The 26842-nt window shown below is 48.5% G+C and overlaps 1 protein-coding gene across 7 annotated transcripts in view; it reads left to right on the plus strand.

Annotated features, from left to right (window-relative positions):
- The window catches only part of BAG6 (BAG cochaperone 6), a 1121496-nt gene that overhangs the window by 1018200 nt on the left and 76454 nt on the right, over positions 1 to 26842 (plus strand). For all 7 annotated transcript variants that reach the window (XM_069635087.1, XM_069635085.1, XM_069635088.1 and 4 more), the window contains one exon: positions 23504 to 23641. In XM_069635087.1, coding sequence (XP_069491188.1) covers positions 23504 to 23641 — 138 coding nt within the window. The remainder of the gene's footprint in view (positions 1 to 23503; positions 23642 to 26842) is intronic.

Consider the following 26842-nt stretch of genomic DNA (forward strand, 5'->3'; position numbering starts at 1 on the left):
GGAAGTGAGGGAGGTACCCAAAACTCCCTGTGCTTAATCTTAGGAGACGGGAATGCACTCCTAGTTGATTGGCCGGCTGGCTGTCCGGCAAGGACAGCCACCCTGCTTGGTGATTGACAGCAGGCTGGAATGAATGGGACAAACCTGCATAAAAGGCGAGGCTTTTGGCTTAGAAGGCAGTCGACCACTGGACGAAGGAATCCAAAGAAGAACTTGGAAGAGACGCCTGCTGCAACTCCTGGACCGTTGGTTTGTCTGGTGAGGCCCTGCAGCTGAGCACCAGTTTGTGTGTGTTGCTTTTAAGCTGGCCAAGAGCTCCATGAAGATCCTCCAGTCTCCCACGAAGCAGGACTGACCAAGCCTGAGCCACCTCAACAGAGTGCTGGACCCCAGATGCAAGGAAAGCCCATCTCGACGCGAGGAGCTGAAACACCCAATTGCCACTTGTTTGAAGATAGCTGGTTGCTGCCGGTAACCGTCCCATTGCAGTGTAGGAGTCCCCAGAAGTCCTCCCTCTTGTCCTCCTGACTTGAGGCCCAGGAACACCAGGATCCGCAGGGCTGCACCGGAACAGAAGTCATCTGCTGCTTTACTTCTAACTAAAGGTACTGTAAAGTCTAAAAGAACTTACCTCTTGTTGTAGATTTGTTTCTACTCTTCACAAGCCTAACTGCTTTTGGCCCTACATTGATTCTTCTTCACTAAAGACTTCTAAAACATTGTGCAAATAATTTTCTACTTACCTGCAAGAAGTGCTTCAGCTACATAGACTTTTGCCTATTGTCTTCGGCCTAGCCTGTTTCCATTGAAAGACTCTTTTCTCTTCTCTGAACTGGGGAGGGTTGAAAAGTATTTGTCTGCTTGAATATTTGTGTTTCCCTTGTTTGTTCTGAATAACCTTTTCTTTGACACATCTCAGTGCTATTCTAAATGCCACACAGTAACATATCAATGTCCACAGTGTCCTAACAATTGATGTCATCTGGGGGTGTAGGAAGTGTGTGCGTGGCATCCCCAATGGGTGCTTGCTGATTTAGAAACTAAGTGTATTTTTATGGTATTTGTGTGTTGCTATAATATTGCTCCCTTCTAAAGAAGGCTTACATAAATGACCAGTAAATAAATAATTGTTTTATCAAGAAACCTTGAGTTTAAGAGTTTGTTTGAATAACTGTCACTGTGAATCTTTTTGTAACCACTCTGCTGCTCACATTGACCCCTCTTGAGATCAGCCTGGCGCTACCAACCTGTGTAGTTTACTTATACCAAAGATTGGGTCCTATTGCCAGGAGGCTGAGATTGTTGTAGTACATCCTAAGTGTCCAACCCCAGGGGTGGTGGGGGGGGGGGGGCTGTCTCTAAATCAGCTATTTTCAAGTGGATCTTAAACTGCATCACACGGTTTCTCTCTTGCCAAGAAATATACCCTTCACGCCTAGACCACTCTTCTCGGGGCACAGGTGCTACCATAGCATTTCAAATTTTCCTCTAGATTCCATTTGCAAAGCGACAACCTAGAGTTCTGTACACAACTTACTCTTACGTCCTGTCCCCTTTCCTCCATGCTGTATGGGTGTCCCTTGCAAGGGACGGAACCTTTTTCACCAGAAAAAAACCTTCTTCCCCCTTTAATTTTAGAGGCGTGTGGGGGGAAGAGACCCTGGGAGCATGGGCTCCCCTGACTCTGCCCACCGGCGCCATTCCTCAGTCTCCTTTTCCGCTTCGACGGGAACGGGGCAAATTCACCAGCGCTCCTGGGTTTGGCTTTGGCCATGTAATTCCACGTGTGGCTACTTTCGTTTTGTCCTAGTTCTTCCAGATCACTACCAGAGGACATGAAGGACTACGTCAATCATCGATCCAGGCCCAAGGTGTAGGGTCTCTTTTCCAGCGCACCCTGCAAGGGAGACTCCCTCCAGGGACTCGCCCGCGCAGGAGGAACCGCTCAGGTTCTCATACCAGCACAAATACTGAGGCGAAGTCAGCTACCGACTGCTAGGCCGAGGGGTTGGTGGATCCTCCCGGTGACAGTTCTGAGGGATCGGAAGGTTCTTTTACCGGGTCTTCACCTGAGGAGCTATGCACTAGTACCGGACAGAGGTCCAAAGGGGTGCCTGTACGCGGCACGTACCCCACAAAGGTGACTCCTTCCCCTGGAAACGTACACGCAGGAGGGACCTTCAGGTCCTGGTACAAGTGCAGATAGAGGCTACTACAGCTACCGGCTGTCGGGCTGAAGGGGTCACCAGATCCTTCCGGACACTGTGCTGAGGGGCCACAAGGATCTATTACCGGGTCTTCACCCGAGGGGCTAAGCCCTAGTACCGGACAGATGTCAAAAGGGGCGCCTGTACGCACCATGTACCCTGCAAAAGAAACCCCTTCGCCAGGAAGCACGGGAGGGGCCTTTCACGTCCTGGTACTAGGGCAGGTACCAGGGCTACTACAGGAACTGCTGTCAGGCTGGGGGTCTGCATGGTTCTATTACCGGGGCTACGCCCCGATACCGGACAGATGTCAGAGGGGGACGCCTGTAGACGCCACAGACCCCGCAAATGTGTGTCCCTCCCCAGGAAATGTTGGAGCAGGAGGGGCCTTTCAGGTCTTGCTACAAAGGCTGGTACCAAAGCGACTACAGCTACCAGCCGTCAGGCCTATGGGTCTGGTGATCCCAACGGCCAATTACTGAATCTACACCCGAGGGGCTATGCCCTAGTACCGGACAGCGGTCCGAGGGGGCTACTGCACGCATCACGCACTCCGCAAAGTGGCACAAGCACGGGAGGGATCCTCCAGGTTCTTGTACCAGTTCAGGTACCGAGGCTGCTACTACAGCTACCGGCCTTCATTCCGAAGGGTCGCTAGATTCTACCAGTGACTGACCGGAGGGCCACAAGGTTCTATTACCGGGAGTAGTCCTGATGGACTCTATTAGGCAGAATCATGTGCAGTTCCCTTAGGGAACACTGTGAAGCAGAGCGTCCCCTTAGCACGATCCTCCCCGCAGCACGATCCTCCCCGCAATGAGAGACAATAATGGACACTCCCAAGATGGGAATAAGGCTAAGTCAAAGTGCGGGTGAGCTTAATGGGAGTTTATCTAAGTAAATAGGGCATGCAAAGGACTCTGCAAACTCTGAGAGCGCTCTCTCTGACAGCAAAGACAGGCGTATATATTTACAAAATACGTCACAAGAACCTACACACTATAGGGGGCACATGTTCATGGGGATTGGGTGGCGATGATTAACTATAGGTGCAGCTGTGATGTGATTCGCCGTGGTTGGTGGACGTCGCTGGTTGCCAACGTGGGCCGGGCAGGTCAGCTGGGCTCATCCGGGCGGTGCTGTTGTGCCAGGCGTGGCCAGTGACATTGATGAAAGTCTTCCCTGGCTTTCTGCCCTAAGGCCACACACACTGCATTCATTCAATACCGCAGTATTATCTTCCCCCGTAAATCCTACAATAGGTTATTCTACAGGTTATTGCAACACAGGAGGAATGCACCTAGAGTGGGGTCCTTTGGTGATATATCAATACATGGTTACCATCATCCTGTTAGCCGGGTATCATAGGTCACGAGGTTGGGTCTCAGGGCGAGGGGTGAGCTGGTCAGGTTTTCGTGTCTCGTTAGAAGTCATTATGAATGGGTTCCTACCGTGTTGCTATAATATTGGGTGTCCTAATTTTACAGGGGCCATTAACCTGGGGTGAGCTGGTGGGTCGTGGAGCCTAGGAAAGGGCACCTTTTGGCCTGCGTGTATGGCTGGGGTTTACTGCTGGGTTGTAAATAATTCAGGTGGCTGGTTGTGGCCATGGGAGCTGCGGGGTAACATGAATGCTTGAAGCGGCTCCAGCCGAATTGGGGGAGGTGAGGCAGAGCAGCACAGGCCTCTGCTTTTCGTCTGGCAGGCTTCAATGGGGAGGGAGGGGGAATGGCCTTGGATATGCCCACAATGGAATTTTCCTCGTGAGTTGCAGATTATATAAAAAGGCATAAACATTCATATAATGTACAATACTCATTGAGTCTTTTCAAAGCTTATGTTTCTACATTGTTAGTGCCTTTATATGGCCATTTCAAATGTGTTACCTATACCCATTTTGCACTTGATAACTATATGTTAAGTATTTTAACAACCACGACATTTTGTTTCACTCTATGCATGCACGATAAGCGAGGTAGTATTAAGGTTGGTGGAGCACGTAGGAACAACTAGCCAATGAGACTGATGGCAGTGACACATGGAGAGCTTGGACATTCGAATACATTCTATGCATTTTCTTACACAACTTACATGAGCTCCCAATGCGGTTGCACTTGTCTTCCTTTGCACTCTAGCAGCATTAGTTCAGTTATGGCATAGGGCCTTGGAGTACATTCTTCTCGGAGAAACATATAACATAAAACCCCAGGACACTTCTACCATTTTTGCATAGCTACGGGGATGTGGGTATTTCAACCAGAATGCCATATGAACACACATTCTGCCATCTTCATGGAGGTCAAATGTCTTATCGAAAGGTCATGGAGAGAAGGGTTTTATCACAGGCAGTTTGCATATTGGTATTTGGGGTCTCTACTTTTGCCGGGGGGACCATTTTACAGTTCTGTTCCACCCCGGCCCTGCTGGCCGGGTCATACTGCGGACAGTGATACACTGCGGAAGGTGAATGTTAGTGTTTGTTTCTAGCACTAGCTCATGTCCGCCTGTTCGTGGGAACAGGCTCTCAGTGGATCTGCCAGGGAGCTGCGGCCGCAGGGACAAGTGAGAACTCTCCATGGGTGGGGGCCGCGCTGCGGCGCACAAGGGCTCATGTCATTCTGGTTTCACAAAAATGGTTTCCAGGGCCTAGCTTAATACAGCACGTTTGGTCAATGTTTCAGCCAGTGGTTCACCCGCCACCTGGGCCCTGGTGGCGGGGGGGGGGACCCCCGACGAGCCATGGACTTCACAAGGAGGAGGGGATGCAGGGGAGGGGGGTCTCTCGGACCAATCCTCCCATACATTGCCTCCCTTTCGTTAATTAAGTAACGAATACTGTAACTGCCTCAACCTCTGGCGTTCCTCTTCTTCAGCTACTGCCTCATCCCATGCAGGGGTGCCTTTTATGGGCATCCATGCCCTGCATATCCCCCTCAGGTTTTCTCCCCTTCTAGCATACTCGTCTGGTGTGCAGGATATATATATATATATATATACCTCTTGCATATTTTGTATTGTACCGCGAGCGTTGCCCATTGTCACCATCATCATTGCGCTATTAGGTACTGCGTTTGCACAACATCGAAGACCCACCTGGCACACACAAAAAATAAAAAGGAGGAACACCACTGCCGGCATCAGTAATTTAATAGTCATTCCCAGCCATAACGGGACCCAGGAGAAGAGGTTGTCGAACCATGTGCTTGCTTCTGCTCCACCTTCCATTTTCATTCTTTCTCCTAGGTTATGTACGGTTTCGATCACGTGGGATAAGGTACCATTATCTGCATCTACGGAAGGTACGAAAGTGCAGCAGGCACTTCCAATTTTTCGGCAAACACCTCCATCCATCGCTGTTAACAGGTCTAAGACATACCTATTTTGCATGGTCATTAGCCGCAGTGCTCGCAGTTCCACTTTTATTACGTTAAATCCTTCTTCAGTGTCATTTGCCAGCTGGATTGGCTCCCAGCGTGTGATTTGAAGCCATTTTGCATTTGCCCGTGCCTGGATGCTGGGGATGAGTGAGGCAAAGAAAGTCTCTGCAGAGATGAATAATCGATATCTGTCTGGGATCTGTGCCAGTAGTTCTGAAGAGGCTTTTGATATGTAGTTCGACGATCGTCTGTTCCGAGACAGCATCTCCCCCTTCTTGCCGGAAGACAGGACATATAATTGTGATTCTGCAGTTGGTTGGGCCTCATTCTTCTCAGGGGTCTCTCGCAGTTTCTTGCTCCCATCAATGTGGCTCTCCGGTATCACCATTAGTGCAGAATGTAGGGTGGCCAATGAGCAGCTGCCGCTCCAGGATTGTGGGAGGTTCAGGTATGCCTGGTTTCCACATACCCAATAAGTGTCCATGAGAGCCGCTGTCCCATTTCTCATATCCGGGATTGTGAGGGTCTTGTTGCAGTTTTTGTTTACCCCCATGATAGTTTTCCCGTCTCCCTTGAAACATAGTTCATAGTCTATTTCTTTCTGTAGTTTGAATGGCTTTTCAATGGCAGTCACCCATGTCAATTTTGAGATGTGCTCTTTCCATACTGGTGTACATGTTTTTTCTATCCACTGCAGCTTCTCTGGTGCCACACCTCGCAGCGCTTCAGCTTTGCACATTATCTCCATCTTTCCACTTATTTTCTGAAAATTTCTCTTGCATTATAAAAAATGGTTCTTCCAAACATATCACTCCTTCCGCTTTCGGGTAGCAGGTCTTGTCATTCTGCAGCATTTTTAAAAGTTACCTCGTGTGCTTGGAAGGTGTTCTTAATTCTGCACAACGTGAGATGGAGGAGACATTGGGCATCCACAATAGGCAACTCTTTTGGTAGCAATACTTTGGGTGTACCTGAAGCATGGGGAATAAGGGAGCAGACATAGCAACTCTCATTTGTTGTTTGCTTTGCAGTTGCACTCATGTCTGCATACCATTTATTTGTCTGGTGGGGGTGTCGTGGGTCTTCCATCTTGTCCAGCCCCAACCCGTAATACTCGTCGTACTTTCTTCTTCCCACCTCCCTTTTCCTCCTATTTGTAAGATATCTCCCAGCTTCTTGGGCGTGGAACAGTCTAGACTCCCCTTTCTTTCCTCTGCCCCCCTTTTCCCAATCACCGTATAATGCTGTGTATCTCACTGACATCTCTTCATTCTCTTTCTTTATTCTATCGGGTAGTGTATGCTCTATTGTGCGGGTGGTTATATGTGTGGGCACGCTGGTGGGGGTATTGTACAGCCGTGATATAACAGATGGGTTGCGATCATTTAAACCGTGGGCATTGTAATCGGAAAACCAGACCAAGGTTTCTAATAAAGTCGGTAAAATATCTTTATGGATTAGAATCTTAATAAAAGTCGTATTAGTTTGCAAGTAACAAATTCTCAAAGAAAGACAACATCCAGTGATTTACGGTCACAAGAACCAGTATTCATATTTTATTCTTGGTGATGGAGCTGTGATAGGCCCTACTCGTTTTGAGTGAAACAGACACTTCATCAGGGGCAAGAACAATAATTCTGGGAAGAAATATACATAATATTTATATTAAAGTGTTGTGTAAATGCACATGGAAACAAAAAAAACAATTATAATAAAAACTCAACACAGAGAAAGGTTGTGCGCACTTATTCCTTAATTCAATCTCTAGGGCGTTTAGACATGTCTGAGATTAGCTGGGTACAAAAGAAAAGCTAATATATATTCATTCCTATAACATTAGAGTTAGGACGCTGATGTTCATTGTTAAGTAAGAAAAAATTACCTAATTGACGGTCTGATCTAAAGACCAAAAAATACTGGTTAAACCTAACAATATATAAAAAAATATATAAAAGATAGATGAAAGAAAAGAGAGAAATCTAACCTTGTGTATTTTCTGTAAAAAGTTCTAAACTAGAACATATGGAAGTCTGGGACAGGAACCCAGTCATTCATGGATGCAGGTGACCCTTTATCTGCAAAGAAAGGGGTATGATAATGTTCTAATCAGTCAGAGGATGGTTTAAAGGACTGAAAACAAAGGGTAACCAATAAAGGTTCACTTACATGCGAAGATTCTCGTCTAAATGGGAGAACCCATCAGAAGGGGAATTTTGAGACCCTGGATCAGAAGCGGGTCATGTGGTACTGCAAGGCTTCCACCACTAAAAGTAGAAAAACCAAAGAAAAAGGAAGTAAGGGTCAAGCAAGTAATGTGGAGGGTAATAGGCAGGTACAAAAGTTCCCCATAGTGGTGTATCATACCTGGAAAAGTAAAGCATGGCAGTCCGGAGGCAGGAGACCAGCAGGATATCCTGTTGCTCCTCCAGACGTCCCTTGCTCCCATGCCTCCCTTAGAAGCATCTACCTGAACACAAACCCCTTTATTTGCAATGACTCTCCACGCATCCACACTGACACTCTCTAGTCACTTCTTGATACTGGTGCTGCTAACGGCACATTATTCTCTCCAATATTTCGTTTTGCTTACCGGTGGCGGCATGCACACGCGATGACGTCACCTATGCAAACAATCCCGTGCTGATGGCCACAGACTTTTTGGATCTACCCACAACATACATTTACCCTTACATGGGTTCATACACACATGATACAGGTCATGATACTACTAAAAAGGTGGGGGTAGTATTACATGGCACCACTGGATATGAAAGATGCCTATTTTCATATTTCAATGTTCCCAGCGCACAGAAGATTCTTGCACTTCAAGCTAGCGAACCAGAACTACCTATTCAAGGTGCTGCCCGTTGGAATAACCTCGGCTCCAAGGGTATTCACAAAGGTACTGGCGGTGGTGGCAGCGCACCTGCGCAGGGAGGCAATCCCAGTGTACCCTTACCTGGACGACTGGTTCATTACAGGGGGATCTCCCCTTTTTTGCAGACAAAACATTCAGAGAACTATCAACCTCCCCTTCCAATTGGGCTTCTCAATCAATGACAAAAAGTCAAGTCTAGTGCCAAGCACTTCAAAACAGTTCCTAGGAGCTGTCTTGAACAGAGAAGAGGATTTGGTCTTTCCATCAGAGGAAAAAATAAAACATTTGTTACTGCAAATACCACATTATCAGGCCGGCCGGCCGCCAGATAAGGGTGCGCAAAGCTCTGCGTTTAATAGGCATGATGGCATCTTGCATTTACCTGGTTCCTCACGAGTGCCTGTGCATGCGACCCATGCAGGAGTGGTTGGCGAAACAATGGTCTCGGGGAAGTGGTCAGTGAGACGATCTAGTGGTCGTTTGGCCAACACTTGTACAAAATCTTTGCTGGTGGACAAGAGAAAATCTAATGAAAGGAAAACCTTTCTATGATCCAGAGGTACAGGCGATTGTCACAACAGACGCCTCACTGGCAGTTTGGGGGGGTGGGGAGGGCTCACTACCTTCACCACACAGCTCAGGGTGTGTGGTCTCGCACTGTAGCTCAGAACCACATCCATCTGCTGGAACGTCTGGCAGTATTCAAAGCCCTTCAGGCATTCAAACCCCATTTAACAATCCTATTGGTGCAGATCCTAACAGTCAGCACCACAGCAATGTTTTATATCAACAAACAGGGGGGGTACACATTCGCCAAATCTGTCCAGACTTGCACAACAAATTTGGAAATGGGCACTCAAACGAAAGCTGTTCATGTCATCACAACATGTTCCAGGGGAACTCCACTCTCTAGCAGACTCATTGAGCATAGATCCCCTACCAGATGAATACGAGTGGCGTCTACACGAAGAGGTTGTAGAACACCTCTTCTCTCAATGGGGTTTCCCAACTATAGATTTGTTCGCCACAAGCAAACAGTCAATGCCCAGACTTCGCATCCAGGTCCCCCCAGCCAGGCCCAGGCTCCAAGGGGAACACCCTATTGATGAACTGGTCAGGGAAATTTGCTTACGCTTTTCCCCCCCCAACACCTCTCATGAGGAAAGTGGTGAACAAGATACACAAGGAACTGATGACGTTAATCCTAGTTGCTCCTATGTGGGCAAGACAACCGTGGTATCCACATCTGCGCAAACTGGCGATGTGCAATCCCATTAAACTCCTGTGGCAGTACAACCTACTCACCCAGCACGAGGGTCTAACAGTGCACCCACAGCCGCACTCAATGAACTTGGCAGCATGGCTCCTGAAGTCAGAGTTCGGACATCTCAACCTGCCACAGAGATGCATGGACAGCTTGAAAGAAGCAATAAAACCAAACAATGGACACTGTTACTTTGACAAATGGAGAAGATTTGTAATTTGGTGCCAGGCTAGAAAGATCAACCCCATAGAATGTACTCCATCCCACATTCTAACTTATATGCTCCATTTGCTAGATGCAGGGTTAGTATTTAACTCCCTGAAAGTCCACCTGGCGGCTTTATCAGCCTACACTACCTCTCATAATAAGGTTTCATGGTGAAAAGTACTGGTGATCAAGGCATTTATGGAAGGAGTAAAGGGACTCCACCCTCCAATTTCGAGGGGATTGGGTCCTCCGACGTATTCCATATCTATGACAGGTAATGTCCACAGCTGTGCTGCTTCGGAAAATCTTTGGCGTCTAAGTCCTGCGTCGATGCGCCGTCCCAGAGGACCTCCTCAGACGGCCGACGTCACCCGATGAGATAAGTAGGACGCACGACGCCCATAGTCTCAGTTCCGTTTTTTCCGCGAACGTGTTCGCTTCGTGAATCTCGGTACGCCTCCACTCGGAGTTTGCTGTTTTCAATTCTCGGTTCGTTGAACATGTTCGGTTTGTTGTGAAGACCTGTTCGCGGCGATGTCTTCTTCGTCTTCAACCCCGCGTCCGGGCTTCAAGAAATGCGGGGCTGTGGGTCCAAGATGTCGGTCATGGACTCGCACGACGCTTGCCTCTGGTGCCTCGGGAAGGCCCACGATACGGACGACTGTGTCGACTGCCAGTCGCTCACGGCAAAGGCCTTGCAGGAACGCAAGAAGAAGCTGTCGGTAGGCCGGGTGTCTAAGCCCCAGAAGTCGAGGTCTGCGGGGCTTTCAATGGATGACTCGAGGGGCGACTCTCCGCATCGTCGAAAGTCCAGTGGGTCTCCTTCCAGGAGTCGGTCTCGCCACTCCTCCGCCTCTTCGAGGCATTCCCGGAAGCGCTGGTATAGGTCGCCTTCCCCGTCCTCTTCCGAGGACACCGCCCGTCGGCGGGTCGCTTATCCCTCCATGCAAGCGACACCAGAGGAATGGGCTTCCTTTGGGATGCAGATGCTAGCGATTCTGGAATCGCAGGGCACCGGCCCGTCCGCGCCTCCGAGTGGGGTCGGTCGGCACCGGTCGAGAGACACCGCTCGTACGCCATCGGGCTCGGATGGTCGGCACGGCTCACGGGAGAGGTCCCGCTCGGACAAGGGTAGCCGTTCTCGCCATACACGTTCCAGGTCGCGGTCCTCGACGCGCTCGAGACCGTGTGATCCTGTGCCATCTTCGAGGAAGATGTCGACGCCTGTGGCACTGAGGACGCCGACTATCTCTCTCGAGGCTCCGCCTCCGAGGGGGTCGTCGACGCTGTCGGCGGCTAGGTCGTCGAGACACGCTCGGAACTCCGGCTTCGAGGCCTGTGTCGACGCCGTCGATGCTGGCGGCGCTGCGGCTGACGTCGACGCTGATTCTCTTGACGCCGGTGCCGACTCGTTCAGCGCCCTCAACGCCTTTCGGGGCGGTGGTGTCGGAGGGGCCCCGTGGTACGGGGTTTGCCCCTAGAAAGGCTCTGGCTAAGGTCAGGCATAGCTTTGGTCCCCAGGTGTCTTCCTCTCATCGCCTGGAGTACATTTCAGAAGGTGATGAAGACTCTGATGATGGCTTGGTTCCGGTTACGGTGCCAGATGAGCTTCTCTCGGGCCATAGCCAGTTTGATGACCTGAGGCAGTCACTGCATGATGCCAGTGGACAGGACACCTAGTTTTGTAGGCCGGAGCCTAGCACGCATGCCGATTCTTCGTACCGGCGCCTTATGTCTCGGGTCACCGAGTACTTGGGATGGTCGGCTCCACCAGGGGAGTTTGTTCAGGATAATCTCACGGACATCCTTGATCTTGGTCCCCCCACTGACCCGGTACTGCCGTTTCATATGACTCTGCAGACAAGGGTGGCAGCGGCTTGTACTGCTCCGGAGAGTCTCCCGGCAGTGGGCAAGTCTGTCACGAAAATACCGTCCAGCCAGTAGCGACCCCTGCTGCTTGTCCATGCACCCCACTCTGGAGAGTTTGGTGGTGCAGGCGGCTACGGCCCCGGCAAAGCAGGCGTCGTACCCTACCATCCCTACGGGTAGGGACACAAACATTTTGATGGCTGGGCAAAGAGTGTTTTCTTCAGGGGGTATCGCGCTTCAGGCATCCAACTTCATATGTTACTTGTCTCGTTTCACACATACTCTGTGGAACTGTGTTGCATTAGCAGCTGAACATATTCCCGAAGGGGACGGTTTCCTTGCTATGGTTCAGGATGGCAAGGATGCCATGTGTGAGGCCGTTCAGTCGGGTTTGGACATGGCAGATTGTGTCAGCCGGTCCATGGCGGCGAGCACCATACTACGCAGGTTTGCGTGGTTGCGGAAGTCTGGGTTCGCTTCTGATGTGCAGTCCCGGCTCCTCAACATGCCCTTTGACGGTGAACCTCTTTTTGGCAGCAAGGCTGACGATAGCCTTGCGAGGTTGCAGACCTCCAAAGCTGCAGCAAAGTAGTTGGGCGCTGCAGTTCGACAACCTCCGCCTTTTCGTCCTAGGGGACAGCAATGGAGGGGAGTTTCCTTTCGCTATTACTCGTCCTTCAGTAAAGCGAGGGGAGCTAGCAGTCAGAGGCCTTCGTAAGAGTGCCAGAGGTGAAAATAAAGGTACTCGAGGTGCCAAGGCCGCTCCGGCAGTTGCCTCTTTGCCCTCGGGCAACGCCGCAGCCACTCAGTCATGAGGCCAGGTCCCATGGTTCGCCGGTTGGGGGAAGGCTGGCGCAGCATCTTGTAGAGTGGCAAGCCATTACTTCGGATGTGTGGGTTCTGGAGATCATAACCCACGGCTACTGTCTTCCTTTTCGGTAGAGGCCTCACGACAATCCACCAGGGAGCCTCTTTGAAGAGTCCGGATCTGCTCCTTGCGCCGGAAATTCCAGCCCTGCTGGAGAAAGGCGCCATAGAACTGGCGCATGTAGCGGAGAGGAACAAGGGATGGTATTCCCCTTGTTTTTTTATATCGAAGAAAGACGGGGGATTGAGACCCATCATGGACTTGCGCGGTTTGAACAAACTCCTCAGGAAGGACAAGTTCAAGATGGTGGCTCTTTCTCAAGTCCTCCAGGCCCTTCAACTTCAGAACTGGTTGGTGTCTCTCGACCTCAAGGATGCTTACTTCCATGTGCCGATCCATCCCAAGCACAAGAAGTACCTGAGGTTCGCGGTTGGTGACTCGCACTTTCAGTTTCGGGTCCTGCCGTTCGGATAGACCTCTGCCCCAAGGGTTTTCACCAAGCTCATGGTGGTGGTGGTGGTGGTGGTAGCGCATCTCAGGAAAGGGGGGGAATTCACGTCTACCCCTACCTGGACGATTGGTTGATCAGGGGGAGCTCTCCCGAGCAAGTCCTGGATCATCTGTCCGTCACCTGCCACTCCCTTCACAGGCTGGGCTTCTCCCTCAATTTAAAGAAGTCCCATTTGACACCAACCCAGCGGCTACAGTACATCGGAGCAGTGCTCGACACGTCCCTGGGGCAGTGTTTTCCTCCTCAGGTGAGGGCTCTTCACATTCAGCAGATGGTGCACAAGTTTCATTTTGCCCAGGATCTCCCAGCGTCCGAGTTCTTGAGACTGCTCGGCCTCATGGCATCCTGCATTCTTCTGGTGCCAGAGGCCCGTCTGCGGATGAGATCTTTGCAGTGGGCACTCAAGCTCCAGTGGTCTCAGTCCTCCGGCAGGCTGTCGGACCCTGTTCAGGTGCCGCCCTCGGTGGCCCAGGACCTTCTGTGGTGGGCCGTCGAGGGCAATCTGATGAAGGGGGCCCCATTTTGGCTGCCCTGGCTGGAGGTGACGATCGTGACGGACGCATCCCTCACGGGATGGGGAGCTCATGCCAACGAGTTGACAGTCATAGGTAGTTGGTCTCCGTCGGAGTCCAGACTCCATATCAATCTGTTGGAGCTGAGGGCCGCCGGGCTAGCCCTGAAGGCTTTTCTGCCAACTGTGTGCAGAAAGAGTGTCCTGATTGTAACGGACAACACGGTGGCCATGCACTACCTCAACAAAAAGGGGGGGCAGGGTCACTTCCGCTGTGCAGGGAGGCAATGCAGCTCGAATTCTGGGCCATCCAGCAGGAAGTTTCGATCTCGGATGTTCATCAGGCCGGAGACGACAACGAGACGGCGGACGCTCTGAGCAGGCAGAGCTCGATCTCTCAGGAGTGGGAGCTGGCTCAGGAGATTCTCCTGGAGATCTTCGCCCTTTGGGGGACCCCTCAAGTGGATCTCTTCGCCTCCAGTGTCAACCGGAAGTGCGAAAGGTTTTGCTTGCGGGAATTTCCTCCAAAAGGAGCCTTAGGAGACGCGTTCGTGGTGGAGTGGTCATTCCCACTGCTGTACGTGTTTCCTCCAGTTCCCGTCATCCCACAAGTCCTGCGGAGGTTAGAGGTTCGGTTCCCAGATGATCCTCATTGTTCCGGCGTGGGCCCGGAGGACGTGGTACCCGGACCTTCTAGACTTGTCCATCTGCCCTCCACGTCGTCTTCCCTACCGAGATGATCTGCTCTCACGGAAGGGGGGGGTCAGGTTCTCCATCCAGAGGTCAGATCCCTCAATCTTCACGCTTGGCTTCTGAAAGGTTGAGGTATAAGGATTGGGACCTCCCTGAAGACGTGATCGAGGTGTTGCTCTCAGCCAGGCGGCCGGCAACTAAGTCTCTGTACCGTTGCCGTTGGAGAAAGTTCTGCGACTGGTGCAGGGTTCAGAATGTGGATCCTTTTGAATGTGACATTCCATGGTTCTGTCTTTTTTGCTTTCTTTGGCCCACAGGGGCTTGCAAGTTGGGACCATTAAAGGTTACCTGGCAGCGCAGTCCATATGTAAGCGCTCGTCTGAAGAGTGTTCCTATTTTAAAATTCCTTTAATTTCGCAGTTTTTGAAAGGGCTCACTAATGTGTTCCCTCCGTCACCTTTTCTGTTGCCAGGTTGGGATTTGAACCTTGTTCTTAAGTTTCTTATGGGTGCTCCGTTTGAGCCTTTACATTCTTGCCCTTTGAGGCTGTTAACTCTGAAAACTGTGTTTTTGGTTGCGGTTACTTCAGCTCGCAGAGAGTGAGTGAGTTACAGGCACTTTCAGTTAAGCCACCCTTCACTGTGTTTCATAAGGACAGGGTTGTCCTTAGAGTTCGTCCTTTTCTTCCGAAGGTGGTTTCGGAATTTCATTTGAGCCAGAAGGTTGTTCTTCCGGCGTTCTATCCTCCTCCACATCCTGGTAAGGAAGAGGAGAGGCTCCTAGGAGAGCGTTGAGCTTTTATATTTCGCGCATGTCCCGGGTCAGAGTGGACGTTCAACTCAAGCGTTTGGGACAAGCTGTGTCGAAACAGACTTTGTCTCGTTGGATTATTTTAGCTATCTCGAGTGTTACCGCTTGGCGGGTAAGGATTCTCCGGCTGGCTTGCGGGCCCTTTCTACCAGGGGAGTGGCTGCGTCTAATGCCCTGCAGAGGGGAGTTCCTACAGCCACCTGGGCTTCAGTACATACTTTTGTACGTCACTACTCCCTCGATTCCATCAGAGGGCAAGATCTGGCCTTTGGCAAGGCAGTTTTCTATTCCACAATTTGATTGGGCATGCTAAATTTGTATTCTAAATTCTTTCCCACCTCCTTGCTTAGTACTGCTTTGGGAGTCTGTCATAGATATGGAATACGTCGGAGGACCCAATCCCCTTGAAGAACAAGTTACTTTCTTACCTGGTAACGTTCTTTCGATGGGATGGTCCGACGACGTATTCCATATCGCTCCCTCCCTGCCTGCCCCGCTGCAGAATTTCTTTTGCGATTGCAGCTTGTGTTCCGCAAGGCCTTGTGTGTCTGACTGGCAGAAAACTGGTGGCACACGTTCTGGGAAAAAACTATAACTGAGGCTATGGGCGTTGTGCGTCCTACTTATCACTTCGGGTGACGTCGGCCATCGGTTGAGGTCCTCAGGGACGGCGCATCGACGTCATCGCAGGGCGCAGACGCCAAAGATTTTCCGAAGCAGCACAGCTGTGGACATTAACTGTCATAGATATGGAATACGTCGTCAGACCATCCCATCGACAGAACGTTACCAGGTAAGAAAGTAACTTGTTCTTCTAACGCGCCGCCAGGTTAGGACCTCAATGTGGTACTCGCTAAGCTCATGGGACCCCCTTTCGAGCATATGCACAAGTCTAGTCTGAAACCCCTGTTTCTAAAACTGCCTTCTTAGTGGCTATCACTTCCAGTTAGTGAAATCCAAGCATTGTCAGTGCAGGATCCTTTCTTTGTTGTACACAAAGACAAGCTGGTTTTACGTGCTCACCTTAGGTTCTCACCTAAATTCATCTCCAAATTCCATGTAAACCGGTCAATCGAGCTACTGGCTCTCTTCCAGGAACCCAATAGCTCAGCTCAGGTAAAACTCCACACATTAGATGTGAGGAGAGCGGTCCTCTACTACGTAAACAGGACCAGACCGCTAAGAAAAACAGATCAACTGTTTGTCTCCATAGCGCCAGGCAGGAAGGTGACCACATCTTTAAGAATGCCATCTCTAGGTGGATAGCCAGATGTATCCAACTGTGCTATTCCCTTTCAAATAGAACACTGCCTTTTTATGCCCAGGGCCCACTCCACAAGAGGTACTGGAGCCACTCTGGCTTTCATTGCAAATATCCCCTTAGACAGTATTTGCAAAGCAGCTACATGGAGCTCTATACATACTTTCACTCGGCACTACTGCATTGACACTCATTCCACACAGATGCACAAGTGGGACAAGCGGTTCTAAGACATTTATTCGCTCATGATCCTTTTCATATCCCACCTTCTTCCACTGCTCGCTAATCTATGCACAGCATGTGATCTAAGCAGATTCCACAAGCCTCAGAAGGGATACATTACTCACCGTAATTGTATTTCTGATGCTTGTGTCTGCCTAGATTCACATCTGACCCACCCTTCCTCCCCTCTGGGAAAAGGCGCATGGAAGCTTATGAGCTTGTCTGATACGGGTCTGCTTGGATACAACTGTACTCACGCTACACATGTCAGAAAAATAGCAATCTGAGGAATCCCAATGCGTGAGGGATCATGGGTACAGTGGACGTCACACTAGGGATAGTGTTACTGGCACGCCCCGTCGACATCCCTTTTCGAGATTCGAAAACTGTAATACTCTGCAGCTTCCACTAGATGTCGGCCTATGCACAGCACATGAATCTAAGCAGATACAAGCATCAGAAATAGGATTATGGTGAGTAATGTATTCCATACTATAACTTTAAGTGTCCAAGTGTTTACTTGGATACCTGTATTTACTGATTTTATTGTACAGCTCTACAGCTCACATTACTGCTCTTAAGATAAGCCTGGTTTCTCAATCACACTACCAACTTATGTAGTACGGGCATATACTAAAAGGTGGGTTATCTAATACCAAGAGTTAAGTCTTGTGTAGTCCCACACCAGTTGGACTGCACCAATTCTTTCCCGGCAGTGAGACATAAAACATGAAAAGCCATCTATTTAAAAGACTTAATGCATGTATGTTTCCTGTAATAATAGAAAAATATCACAAATTGAGAAATTTCAGCATAGTCATTGGCTGTGCGTTTTGGTTTGCAAACGTACATTTATATTCCCCTTCAAAGTGTCGGGTACCCAATCTTTTTAACTTCCTTTTGCCTCCTCGCATACTTCTCCTACTGTTATCGAAGACTTTAAGTTAGCTCTTTCTGTGGCCAGACGATGTGTGGTGCCACCATTAGAATAATTGGAATGTCTGCTGATAGAGAGATTTAGAACTTTCTTTCTGCACTCTCAATTGAAAACCTATGGTTTTTAGTTCCATTACACATGTACCCAGAGGTGCTGCTACCTCAGGACTTGTGAATTCTACAAGTACCCAATTACTAGGACTCTCAGCTTTGGCTAGTTCTACACGCAAGGTGTCTGCTGTGCAGATTACGCTTAACTTTGGTATTGCATATTATAATTTTAATAACTGGACATGATTCAAAAAGGGACTCTCATAAAAGGTGTCAATCTCCTCAATTTTAACCCACTTGCCAAGATGTATAGTACCCAGAGACTCTTTGTGTGTGCCTTCATTATTATTGCAATGTGTTTGAACTATATGCTTTCCGGTCTAGCATCACACATAGCCACCCAGACTGAAACCCCTTACATACCTCAACACCTCTGCCACAAACACACAGCGATTACCTACGAAAGAAATTCAGTACAGCTGGTCACACATCAACTCTCCGAACAATAGCAATATATTGCAAACCACCAACAGCGCCCACCCACGTGCCTGACCTCGTTTTGGGCCGCTTAGTCAAGCCAAGCCAGCCACTCAAGTCCTAGACCGGCAAAATGCACATGTGCATCTCCTAATCTAAACCCTTTAGAATTTTCCAGCACATTGACTACGGTCACTTAGGGCGTTCCAACCTAGAAAGCGCATTGAGGCCACACAAGTGGGGAAAGAGAGCTATATAAATAACCAAATACAAATAAATAAAATCCAAATCTTGACCATAAGATTAGTATTCAGAACTAGCTGTGCTAGGTTTGGTGAATGGCTGAAATACGGTATGTAGGCGAGAACCATCAACCTCAGGCGGATCTGTTGAATGCAGGCAGTGATCAATAGCTGCCTGAGCATTCGATGTAGAAGGTTGCACTGTAGATGTGGCAATCTTATGCCCAGAGGCCTAAGGAGGATCCACAGCCATTTGTCAATAGGTCCTCACAAATGTACCTGCCTCACTGTCCGATCTTCCTGTTTTCTACTGATATGTGATTTTTCCAGTGTTCACTGTTATACTACATTGATTTTTCCACCAATGTCACATTTTCAGGTGCCTCTAAAATGGGCCTTTTTCGGTCTGGTTTCAAGTCATATTTTCCTGGCCGCAAGGTGCCTGGGTCGTCTTTTCCCTTTTTGTAAGGGCATAGGCGATTGAATAACAACCTCTGCTTTTGAGGGCAATTCCAAGAGGCCATGCATAGGAGCTTGAATCAGAGAGTTTGAATAGCTGTGGCACAAGTGTTGCTGATTAATATGCTCCCTGTTTGCAGTTAATCCAGGTTCTTGTGTAGCAATCTCAATTATGTCCGGAGGGGTGTTAACAAAGCTTTGCTCATGAACAGAGATGCTCCGTATTGTGGCCAAGTATTGCATGCATCACCTTAGCTAGAATAGATTTGGACTCTGTTCTTTGGCTATTCTGGAGCAAAGGGAGAATAGAGCATCGAGACTGGCTGCCATCACATTTAAGGTCACTGCAGATGAAGTGACTCTATTCGTTTTGGAAAAGATTGAATCCTCTGAGACACATGTTTCCTCTGATTCACTGTCTGAGATTGAAAGCAGCTGCTGTAGGTCAGGACTGGCGGACCGATTGTCCCAATAATATCCAAGTATTCAGATGCATTTGGCTGTTCATCCACTCCCCACAGGTACTTGCGTTGCAGTCCCAAACATGCATTTAACAATGAATTGTATCAATATGCATGGAAAAAACTTGTCTAATTGACTGGCTGCACTGCTAGAGGGAAGAGATAGTGACCTCAGAGCTGGCTCCCATTGTTAAGACAGTTTTCAATTGGTAAACAGTTATTTTTGATTGTGCCTCACAATTGAGCTCCTGTGTCTCTTTTGGGGGCCTGGGAGCTCCCTTTGTGTTACCATTTAGGATGACGGACATTTGACAGCGTCTGCCCACATGCAAGTGCTCCTTAATCCATATTTACGCTGCTTTTAACATTTTTCAATTTTTAGGTAAGAATTGATGGTCACACTGTGAAACTACACAACCCTTATCTGCTTGTTATTAGGGAACCCTCCTTTTGGTATAGGTCTGTACTACACATTTTGGTAGCGTGACTGAGCAAACGGGACTATCGCAGGAGGGGAAAATGTGAGCTGTAGACCTGTACAAATGAAATTCGTAAATACAAGTAACCAAATAACACTTACATTCAAGGTTTCAGTTATAAATATTTATTTAACATAATTTCTAAATATGCATTCTTTAAAAAGGTAATTCCTTGTAACAGTGTAAATATACTTTAAAATTACTTTTCAGAATCCGAGCAGGTTAGTGGATAATCTTTGGATATGCTTCTTACACAATTCCTACACCCTGAGGTGACTTCAGACAGTAATGGCCTTTATATATCGCACTAGATTTTGAGGTTGCAGAAAGGTTCGGGTAGGAAAAGAAAAGGTTGGACAGTTTCTCAGTATATGTGAGGACAACTAAATCTTCCAATCAAATCTAGATGAGCCTTTCCCAGCAGTAACGGTTTACAACAAGCTACCACCTATTAGGGACAAACAGTATCGAAGTCAATGGACTAGAAGAGTCTTCAGGGTGCCAGGACAGCCAAAGTAATTTGGAACAGTCTGCACTTCTTAGATCAGCCTTGCGCAAAGTTAGTCTTTAGAAAAATCACTTGTAGGGTCACAAGCTGTTAACTTAATCCTGTGAGAAGGGAGTTAGAATAGACTCTAAAAGGTTTACCACTGCAATTCCCAACTGAGAAAAGCACGGCTAAAAGGCAGTAAGGTAAGTACCCCAAGCCTAAACAGTACCTCTAGTTTGAAGAAGAGTGGTCCAGCTGGATTCTGTCTTGCTACAGCGGTGCAGACCCTTGTTCCAGCGCCTCAGTCGTGGGGACAAGGGGGAGGACGTCTGGAGGGCTCCTGGGCCAGTGCTTGGGAGGTCGTTGGCAGCTACGGGCTCTTTTCGGTTCAGCGGCACTTCACGGTTTCAGCGCTTGGCAAACAGCACCGTCCAGATCTCGGATACCGGTTGAGCGTCCTTCACTCCTTGGGTCCTGCAATCTGGTGAGGGGACTCTGGATCTGGTCGTCCTTCTCCTGGAGGGTCCTTGGGAGACTCCTGGAGCTTCTAGCCAGATTTGTTACCGCTTCAGATGTTTCCCTCGACTACTGACACTCTATCCCTGGCATTGGGCTTCCGAAGCAACAGAGGCACATCAAGTCAGGGATGGTGATCCAGTGGAGTTTGTCTCAGGGTTAGTTGGTCCTGCTAACCCAAGGGGAGAAGTCGTTCCGTCTGGAGCTTCTCTGTCAAGGTGAAAAAGGAGTTCAGCACAGCAGCAGGGCTTCACCTGACAATTCAAAGGTCCAGGAGGTTGCAGCAAACTTCATTCATGTTTTCTTCATCGGGTGTTTATCCCAGTGGTCGACTGTCTGTATTCCCAAAACCCTCGACTTTTAAGTAGGTTTCTTCCATTTGTGCGCAGCCTAGGCTGTCAACCACACAGAGGGGTGGCTGTCCTAAAAGGACAGCCAGCCAGTCGGGGCTAGTTGCATTGAGGCCTTCGTAGAGACCAAGGACAGGGGAGTTTCGGGACCCTCCCTCACATCCTGTCCTTCCAGACACACTGGAGCCGTGGGCGGGCTTCAGGACTGAAGCTCATCAAAGGCAAGACAAAGGGCTCCAATCTGTCTCAACCCGCAGAATAAAACCCAAGAAAGACCTCGCAGAGAGTGGTGAAAAAGGACGACAAGGGCCATTTTGACAAAATGGTCACCCATGGGTACTATGCTGCAGCTGAGGGTTCAGCCTGCAGTAGAAAAGCACAATGGTAGGAAAATTAAACCACTGCCACCAACCATTAAATGTATTGAGGGTAACATAAAAAATGTTACATGAGTAAGTAGGAAAAGGGGCTACTAAGTAACCCCCCAGCACTCCACATAAGATGGGGTGTGCTGGACCTACAAAGAGAATACGTAAGTAATGTCAATTTCACTTTACTATTCTTGAACTGTAGTTCACACAAGAAAAGGTAATTAAACCTTATGAGAAATCTAAAGGATTTCTCAGTGAGACTGCACTGAAGGCGCTGTGTGTCACCATACAAAAAAATAATTGCCTATGGAATTTGTCAGACTCCATAAACAAAACACAATATAAAAGTCAAGCAAAAGAGCTGGGATCTCTAAGGTGGGAGTAATTAAGCACTAAAATGAAAATTCTCCCTAACACCATACTACCAGTCGTTTCCTCATGGGGCTCATACAGCCTACTCCCTTCAATGCTACGTAATGTTTGTCTTACTGAAGGTTTGTGGAGTCTGTAATTATTCAGTTGAGGCGTCTGTAGTGTACTTCCGCACTTCAGTATATTTGAAGTAAGGTGGGGCGGTTCCCGTGCAGACTTTTAGGGCGGGTCCAGGGGAAGTGGAGAGCTGTTTTCCCTGGTAAGTGCTGCTGCCAGCAGGGTTTTAGGGTGCAACTTGCACTCGCCGCCTTTCCCGCTGACTAAGCACTCACAACAAAGCTAACCTACCCCCCTCCCCCGCTTAAACTCCAATTTCGCTCTTTCTGCCTCTCACTTGACTAGGCAAAGCAGCCTAATTGCTGATTGCTAACTGGGAGCTAATTGCTGCTCACTTCGCCTACAGCTGCAGGGCTTGTGAGGCAGCATGGTTTCACCTTTCCCAGCTGCTTCACAGCTGACTGCATTTGCAATGGTCTCAAGCTGCACCCCCTCAGAATGTACTACACGTTACGCTCAAACTCAGAGGCTGCCTCCGAGACAACCAGGTGGAAGTAGTACCTGTGGAGAACACAGGTTCCTAGGCAACACCAGAAAGCCAAGTAGATTTTGTAGGGAAGTTTGGTACTACAAGCAGGGTCGGACTGGGACAAGAAATGGGCCCGGACACCCCAAAAAAGTATACCAACCCTCAAGACCCTTGACCTCTGACATCACCAGAAGTGATGTCATTTGACCCCACCCCAAAGTGACATCCTGGGAAGCGATGAAACACGACCTTTCACCCCTTGACAAAACAGGAAGTGGTATTAATATAGCATTGTTTCTAAGTACACTATGAAAATATGGTTAATTTCACTAATGATATACACTTCATACAAGAATGGATCACCATATGTATCAATCTGTTTGTATAGATCCATATTGCACATTGCAGGTGGGTTTTTTTTTTTCCCCTCTCCAAACCGGTCCAGGAGTGGCCAGAAACTGGCCCTCACTCCCAAGGGATGATTTCAGCCCAGCCACGGGCCGAAAGGCAGAGGGGCCAATCCGACCCTGCCTACAGGTATTTTTAAAAGTCTACAGAACCATTTTTCTCTAATGGGATCTGTAAGACCCTAGATTACCAGCTGTCTTCTGTTACTGATCCTTTCGGAACAGATCGGAGTAGATTCTCAATGCTGTTGCGTAGAATATCTTTACTCCTTTGCCAATGAGCGACAGCAGTTCAGTTTTATCATTTTGTGAGCCCGCGTTTGCTCAGGCTTGGGAATAGTGCAGCAGTGTATCTTTGCTTGCAAAGGTAAGTGCAACTTTCTCCTGCTTGTCGATTGTCAATAAATGTAGGGCTGCTTTTCTCCCCATTTCTTGGTCCATGTCTCCCATTTTTCTATCTTTCTTGCTTGTATCACTCTCAGATTCTCCCCCCCACACCTGGATAGTGTCAATCTATCATTTGTTTTTTCTCCAAATTGTGCTCCATTTCTTTTCAGTAATATTTTAATTGCCTTCTTCCCACCCTTGTTTCCATGACTTCTCCCTCCCCCCCATTTCTTTTGGAAAGAGAGAAACTGCCTCTCCAGCAGCTGCCACGACCGCTGAGGAAATCATGTCGACCCAGCCCACGCCAGTGGCCATGGATGCAGAGAGACCCCAGAGGGAGGAGTCCGAATCTGAGCCATGGGCAGCCTCTGTCCCCCCTGTAAGTAATACTGGGAGTGGTGGGGGTTGAGCAACATCATGCACACATTAAATGATATGTACAGTGAGGTGGGGGAAATCTTTAAATCTTTCTTCAGGAAAGTGGTACTCTGTGACCAAGTTAGTGTAGTGTGGGAGAAATTGTACATCTAATGTGTTCTTGTTACAAGATTTCCCTTTTGCCAACTTTCCCTCCATAGTTTCTATGGATCCCTTTGCTTTGTGTGATGAACCTGCTCCGACATTTTGAAGGTAAGTTTAACCTTCAGCTTCACTTCCCTTTTGCACATTTTATATGGGGAAACCCATCAGTCCTTAAGATTATCAGTACTCGGAAACTTATACATTTTCTGACTTTTTAACATTGCACACAGCATCTTACAATGCAGTGCAATTGGGTGTTGGGTAAGATTTTCATAGTAATGATAAATCTTCCTGACGTATCAACCCCAGAACTTACTGCTTTACTGGTGGGTTATTTTTCCTTAATAACTCTTGTTGGGGAGAATTCTCAGAAATGTGCTAATTCCTCTCTACCTTGAGACCCCCAGCTCTTTTGCTGGACTCTAAAACCTTTTCATTTTTACCTGGAGAGAGAGACCCTTTTTCCCACACTCGTATGTTAATGTGTTTGTAACTGTATTTCTTTTGGTTTTTGGAATCTGACAAACTCCATAGGCATCTTTTTACATTGTCACACTGCACCTTTAGTGCAGTGACACAGGGAGGTCTTTTAGATTTCCCAAAGGTTTAAATACCTTCTCTTGGTTGAACTGTTTCTAAGAGCAGTAAAGTAAAATTGACTTTACTTACATTTTTAACTATCTATACCCAGCACGTACTATCTTCCCATAGAGTGCCGGAGGGGTTACTTAGTACCCACTTTGTCTAGCTTCTCATGTAAAATGTTTGTTACCCTTTTTACGATTAATGGCTGGTGGCAGTGGTCTACTTTTTACTAACGTGGTGTGTTTTTACCGTGACCTGCGTTCGCAGCTGCAGTAAAGCACCCTTTGGTGCCATTTTTATCAAAATGGCTCCAGTCTTTTTTTTGCCATTTCTCTGTTAAAAAAAAAAGGTCGTCCTTGAGATTTACTCTGTGCAACAAACCAGGTTTAGTCCCTTTGCTCCCTTTGTCTTTGGTGGGATTCAGGAGTGAAGCACACCTCTGGCTCCAGGGTGTCTGCTGAGGGCAGGAAGTGGGGGAGGTGCCCGACTCCTTGTGCTTAATCTCCTAGGAGACAGGAATGTACTCTTAGGTGATTGGCCAGCTAGCTGTCCGGAAAGAACAGCCGCCTTACTGGGTGACTGACAGCTAGGATGGAATGAATGGGCGAAACCTGCATAAAAGGCGAGGCTTTTTGTCTTGGAAGGCAGAGTTGACCACTGGACGAAGGAATCTGAAGAATAACATGAAGACGCCTGCTGCAACTCCTGGACCGTTGGTTTGCCCGTTGAAGACCTGCCGCTGTGCTGAAACTCCACTTTCATTTCGACTAGAGAAGCCCCTGCAAGGACAACTTCTCACCTTGAGTTGGTGGGACCAATCAACTCCAAAGTAAGCCACCTGGACATCCTCTCAAAGCTGGTTGCACTTCCACTGCAGTTGCTGCTGGAACCAAAGAGCCAGGGAGAGGGACACCAGTTTGTGTGTGTTGCTTTTAAGCTGGCCATGAGCTCCAGGAAGATCCTCCGGACTCCCAGGAAGCAGGACTGACCGAGCCTGAGCCACCTCCACAGAGTGCTGGACCCCAGATGCAAGGAAAGCCCATCTCGACAGCCAGGAACTGCAGTGATGCTTTTTGCAGTCGACACGAGGAGCTGAAACACCAAATTGCCACTTGTTTGAAGATTGCCTGTTACTGTTGGTGACCGTCCCATTGCAGTGCATGAGTCCCCAGAAGTCCTCCCTCTTGTCCCCACGACTGAGGCCCAGGAACACCAGTATCTGCAGAGCTGCACAGGAACAGAAGTCATCTGCTACATTGTCTTTTAACTAAAGGTACTGTAAAGTCTAAGAACTTAGACTTGTGAGTAGTAGAAGCAAATCTACAACAAGAGTTAATAGCTTGTGGCCCTACATTGATTCTTCTTTTTCATCAAAGACTTCTAAAACATTGTGCAAAGACTTTTCTTACTTACCTGCAAGATGTGCTTCAGCCACATATATTTTGCCCATTGACTTTGGCTTACCCTTTTTCACTGAAAGACTTCTCTCCTCTGGCTTTGGGGAAGGTTGAAAAGTATTTGCCTGCCTAAGAATACGTGTGATCTCTTGTTTGTTCGAATAACCTTTTCTTGAATACATCTCAGTGCTATTCTAAATGCTTACAGTAAGATATCAATGTCCACAGTTTCCTAACCATTGAAGTCACCTGAGGGTGGAGGAGTTGTCTATCATCCCCAATGGGTGTCTGCTGATTTAGAAACTAAGCGTGCATTTTGAAGGCATTTGTGTGTTGCTATTATATTGCTCCCTTCTAAAGAAGGCTTACTCAAATGACCTGTAAATAAATGTTTTATCAAGAAAGCTTGAGTTTGTGTTTGTTTGAATACTTGTCACTGTGAATCTCTGTAACCACTCTACACCTCACATTGACCCCTTTTGAGATAAGCCTGGCTGCTCTACCACACTATCAACCTGTGTAGTTCAGACTAATAGCAAAGGTTGGGTCCTCTTGCCAGGAGGCTGAGGTTGCTGTAGTGCGCCCTAAGGGTACTAACCCAAATCCCGACCCAACGGCATGGAAGGCAGAGTCAACCACTGGACTAAGGAATCCGAGGAACTTGGAAGAGACGCCTGCTGCAACTCCTGGGCCATTGGTTTGCCCGGTGAAGCCCTGCTGCTGTGCTGAAGCTCTGAATTTGCCTCGACTAGAGAAGCCCTGCAGGGACGACTTCTCCCCTTGAGTTGGTGGGACCAATTAACTCGTCTGGACATCCTCTCAGAGCTGGCTGTGCTTCCTTGCTGCTGCAGGAACCGAAGCGCCAGGGAGAGGAACACCAGATTCGGAGTGCATCACTTTTAAGTTGGCCAAGAGCTCCAGGAAGATCTGGACTCCCAAGAAGCGGGACTGAACGAGCCTGAGCCACCTCAAGAGTGCTGCACCCCAGATGCAAGGAAAGCCCATCTCGACAGCCAGGAACCATAGTGGTGCTATTCGCGAGGGTCATGAGGAGCTGAAACCGTGAAGTGCCACTG

This window comes from Ambystoma mexicanum, chromosome 13 (assembly GCF_040938575.1).
Source record: "Ambystoma mexicanum isolate Mex_15411 chromosome 13, UKY_AmexF1_1, whole genome shotgun sequence".
Taxonomy (NCBI): domain Eukaryota; kingdom Metazoa; phylum Chordata; class Amphibia; order Caudata; family Ambystomatidae; genus Ambystoma; species Ambystoma mexicanum.